General features: G+C 54.6%; 2 protein-coding genes and 1 non-coding gene across 3 annotated transcripts; all 3 read left to right on the top strand.

Moving 5' to 3' along the window:
- The first annotated feature begins 279 nt into the window (after window positions 1–279).
- On the top strand, window positions 280–1,490 carry LOC133922685 (molybdopterin synthase catalytic subunit). The gene has a single exon (XM_062368115.1). It carries the CDS (start codon window positions 615–617, stop codon window positions 1,269–1,271), a length of 657 nt encoding a protein of 218 aa, XP_062224099.1. The 5' UTR covers window positions 280–614; the 3' UTR covers window positions 1,272–1,490.
- Window positions 1,491–2,189: 699 nt separating this feature from the next.
- TRNAH-GUG (transfer RNA histidin (anticodon GUG)) lies at window positions 2,190–2,261 on the top strand. The gene has a single exon. It is a non-coding gene; the product is annotated as a tRNA-His (tRNA).
- A 519-nt stretch (window positions 2,262–2,780) lies between these two features.
- Window positions 2,781–4,329, top strand: LOC133922684 (uncharacterized). Its single transcript, XM_062368114.1, has 4 exons — window positions 2,781–2,951; window positions 3,028–3,267; window positions 3,363–3,513; window positions 3,750–4,329. The coding sequence occupies exons 1-4, from the start codon at window positions 2,898–2,900 to the stop codon at window positions 4,271–4,273; spliced, it is 969 nt and encodes a 322-aa protein (XP_062224098.1). The 5' UTR covers window positions 2,781–2,897; the 3' UTR covers window positions 4,274–4,329.
- Window positions 4,330–4,751: the final 422 nt, after the last annotated feature.

The following is a 4,751-nucleotide window of genomic DNA, read 5'->3' as shown; positions in this document are numbered from 1 at the left end:
ATATTGTCTGCTTGTGATTTTTTTTTTGTCAGTTATACTACCCCTATAGAGAAAATACTGTCAAAATTTTTTATATTCAAATAAAATATATTTAGTTGTAAAATAGGGTCTTACGTTATGGATGAGGAGAAGAAAAAGAAAGAAAAGAGAGGGGCAAGAAAAGAAAGAGGAAGAGAGAGGTGGATGGCCCTTTCTGATTTCAGTTATCCAAAAGTCACATGGGAGAAGTAAGAAAACATGCCTTTAATCCGTTCATCAGATAGCAGCTACGACACACAAAAAAACTGCGCAAATCATCAACACATAAGGATGTAGCATGAGCATGCCGCAGGCGCCGAGGCGCCGCCGACGGCCTACGACTCTACGAGACGCATGAGAGATTTCAGCGGTTCGAAGGACGGAAGGAGCGCGGATGCCGGCGCAACTGGAATCCACGGCAGCATCTTTTGCCGACCTCACTGCATTCGTAATCAACCGGAGCCCGGAGGGTAGTCTCGTAATTCCTGGCATCTCCTTCCCCTTGCAGCCTTGACCTCAGAAAGCTCTTATCTCCCCTCTCGACGCCTCCAATCCGAGCTCCAGCGAGTCCAAGAACCCAAAAATCTCATCTTTCCATGGCTGGCGACGAGCTCCCGGCGGCAGCGGCGGCGGCAGAGGCGGCCGACGTGGATCTCGTCGAGATCCTGGAGGAGGGGTCCGGTCGGTTGGACATCTCCCGGTACGTGGACCACGTCCGCGACCTCTCCGCGGGCGCCATCGCCACGTTCGAGGGCACCACGCGGGACCACTTCGCGGGGCGTCGCGTCGTGGAGCTCCGGTACGAGGCGTACGCGGCCATGGCGCGGCGCCGGCTGGTGGCCATCCTGCGCGAGGCCCGGGCCGCCCACGCGCTGCGGCGGCTCGCCGTGGCGCACCGCCTCGGGACGGTGCCGGCGGGCGAGGCGAGCGTGTTCGTGGCGGCGTCGGCCACGCACCGCGCCGACGCGATGGAGGCGTGCAGGTACGTGATCGACGAGATCAAGGCGTCCGTTCCCATCTGGAAGAAGGAGGTGTACGACGACGGCGAGGTCTGGAAGGAGAACCGCGAGTTCTTGGACCGCCACCCCGACGACACCATCGGGGCGCCGGCGGCGAACGGGAAGGGAGGAGGATGCTGCGGGAGTAAGGTCAGGGTATTGGACTGCCACTCCGACGAGGCCACCGCGGCGGCGGCGGCCCCGGCAGCGAAGGGGGGCGGCTGCTGCGGGAGCAAGGTCAGGGTGGACCAGTAGACCAGATAGCAGCCGTCTGATTGCGATCGCACGGGCCTGGTACCTTTGATATTTTCTGTGACTTTGCACTCCCCCCTTTGACTTTTTGAGAGAGATTTTTGAGAAACTAAAGATGGCCACGATGCCATCAGAGAAACAATCAGATTGCTTGTATTGTGAAACTGGATACTCTGAGTAAAAAATAATGAAACAATAAGATTGATATGAATTTGTACTGAAGATGTATTTGTCAGGGTGCCATTTGTCAGAGACACCAACATACGCACTACAACACAATGCTGTGTGTCTCTCTTTTTTTAAGGGTACAACAGGACGCACCCATATATACGTGTGCGTGGCCCCCCCACACTTTAAAGATTGGGACGTCTGAGGCTTTCAGTATGCGAGAATACGTAGGCGTGTGTACTCTATCCTAGCTGAACTCAGACGTGGTTACGACATCTCGAACGCAGGTGGGTAGATGCTACAACCAGCGATCCTACCACTAAACTATCAGCTCGTTCGCTGCTGCGTGTCTCTTTTGATCAAGATTTGATATATGAAAGAAACTGAAGCTTCAAATCATCCAATATCCCAGGTCTTAACATCATTGTTAATGTGCAGCAGAATTGAGACCGTGAATCGCTGAAACTGGACAGGAGTTGTTGTAACTGAAACAAATGATAGGTGGTCGCTATCGGCCTATCGCTTGCCTCCTTTTCATATGGCATCTAACACGCACGACTCGAACCGGGAGCAAGATGGTTTATGCATGCACCTATACGTCACAGTGATTAGTTAGGAACAACGTCGTTTGGAGCTGAAAATCTTACTCCACGAAGCTACGGCGCCTGTGCACAGGACTTATCCTATGAGAGGTACAAATGATAAATTATATTATTATATATAGTAAATTTACTGAAGCAACAGGACAACAAAGTGGCTGTAGTTTAGTGGTGAGAATTCCACGTTGTGGCCGTGGAGACCTGGGCTCGAATCCCAGCAGCCACAATGTACCTTTTTATTTTGTTATTTCCTGTCTCTTTTTTTCTCTCTCTGTTTTACGAACTCGTCTCTGATTTTATGTGAGCAATATTTTTGTCTCAAAAGAGATGGAATAATAAACTTGATTAGCATCCTTTCTTAAGAACGATGAGAAGTATTTCCGTCATTCAAGAATATAACGCGTATTGTGTTTTGAAAAAAATCAAACTTCAAAATTTTTATTTCAAAGTATTTTTGGTATAACATTAATTTTATAGAAATTAACAATATATCATAACAGAAACTAACGGTTAAAATTTACTTTCATAAAATTTTCAAAATAAAATAGTCCACTCCTGGCTTGCACTTGAGTACCTGACGCACTCAGCACAGTGGCACCGTGTAGATAGGCTGCGACACGTGTCTCGACGGGAGACAGAGGTAAAGCCTTACGATTCTAGCCAGCGACCACGTACGTGCGCACGTGTAAGTAACGAGAAGCTCGGCGAGCCACAGGCCCGCATGGTTATTTACCCCGCCGATTCACGGCCCCCACGACTCGCTGCCCTCCCGCACTTTTTACTGCCGCTGGGTACCGTCTCGATCGATCGAACTCGCACCTGGCACGCACGAGCAACTCGGTTCGCAGCATCGGCGACCATCATGGCGCAAGGCAAGGAGGTGAAAACCCGACCCGACCCCAAAGTGGAGATCCAGGTGTGAAATTAACCCCGTCAAAATCCCCTTTTTAATCCGGACATGGCTGTGGGATTGCAAGCTTGGATGCGTGCAGGAGAAGGGCGAGATCTTCTTCTTCTACCGGCCCAAGGTGGACAAGGACGAGGCGCGCAGCCCCGACGACGTGCAGCGGATGTACATCGTCATGCGCCCCGAGTCCGGCGAGGAGAAGCAGGCGCCAGACTCCGGCAAGGAGGGAGGCGAACAGCAGCACGACGGCGACGGCGACGGCGACCAGGGAGGAGGAGGAGGAGGAACAAGCAAGGAAGCCCACGAAGGCGGCCACGGCAAGGAGGTATGCACTTGCGGCACGCCGACATATGTCCGTGTTCAAGTTCCCATGAACGCGGTGTTAATTTAAACTGTGGCCGCGCGCGATTGATTCCGCAGGAGGTGAACATTGAAGAGCAGCCGCTGCTCCGGCTGGTGGTGATGGGGAAGAAGAGCCTGCCGGACCCGGCGAAGCGCAGCCGCCCGTACTGGGGCTACGTCGAGCTCGTCACCACCAAGGTCCAGGACATCAAGGACGCGCTCAAGGAAGGTGCGTATAAGACCGCAGAGCATACTCGGAACGGAGCTTTCTTTCCTGTGCTATTTTTCGATCGCAAATGAGCATGTAATCGCACCGAGTTACTAAATTCCTGCTCGGGAACATGCATGTTAGCTTGATAATATGCCTTCAAATGCAAATGAAAGAAAATTGAACTTTTTGTTGTTGTTCGTGAAGCATTTTTGACGCGGAAGCGGTGATGCGATCTGACGTGGCGTTTGTTTCAGAGGAGTACAGCACGGCGACGCGGGCGCTGGGCGAGGGCGTGTACCGCATCCTGAAGCACGACTCCGGGGGGCGGCGCCCGCACACCCACCTCGTGTACAAGCTGGAGCTCCCCTCCCGCGGCTCCGGGGAGCCGCAGGAGGCGATGAACGTGGAGCCGGAGGCGTCCTTCATCGTGCAGGTCAAGAACCCCAACCCGCCATCCGGAGGCCGCAGCGGCGATGGGGGGTTCCGCGGGCTGCAGAACAAGCGGAGGGCGGCGTTCCCAGCGCACCTGCAGGGCGCGTTTGGGAGCCGGCGGTACGCGCCGGCGGACCCGCTGGGCCTGCTCAACTACGAGGGGTGCGAGCTGCTGCTGATCGCGGCGTCGGACGACGTGGAGGAGGAGCTCGGGCTGGAGCTGGAGGGGGAGGTCGGGGCAGAGGCGGAGCGCGGAGAGCAGGGCGCGGCGGAGTGCTCGGACCTGGTGAAGATGTTCGGCGAGGTGGCCGACGTGAAGCCGCTGCTGAGCGGGAGCTGGGACTAAGCGGAGCATAGCAGAGCCGCTAGCTCGATAAATAATAATAATACTAGTTACGTGTCCGTGTATGAAAAATGTAGTATATGCCTGCCGGCTTCCTTGGTTGTTTTTGCCCGGCGGGGATCTTGGGGGGCAGCACTCCGCCGGATCCGCCGACCTTCGAGCCGGCGGCCTCCGCGGAGGCGTAGACCCCCACCAGAGCGCCACCACGGCGGATTCAAGAAGCTACTCCATCCGATGGATGGGTCCCAGATTCTTAGGTGTGGTCGCCGTCGGTGGCATCTGCGCGCAGAGGCTCTCTGTTGGTTCAGATGATGCTACCATGGAGTTTAATCAGCTTGCTTGTCTGTCAATGCAGATCTTGTGGTAGTACTGCCAATTCTTGTGGAAGAAGCGCTGGTTGGCCACCCAGTCAACGGCCTTGGGGCCCTGCTAGTTGGCCGCTGCCCATGGCGGGCTGGCCCGAACTAGACTGAGGTTTCCC

This window comes from Phragmites australis, chromosome 6, assembly GCF_958298935.1.
Source record: "Phragmites australis chromosome 6, lpPhrAust1.1, whole genome shotgun sequence".
Taxonomy (NCBI): Eukaryota; Viridiplantae; Streptophyta; class Magnoliopsida; order Poales; family Poaceae; genus Phragmites; species Phragmites australis.
The sequence above is the reverse complement of the archived record's forward strand: the minus strand, read 5'-3'. Positions and strand labels throughout refer to the sequence as shown.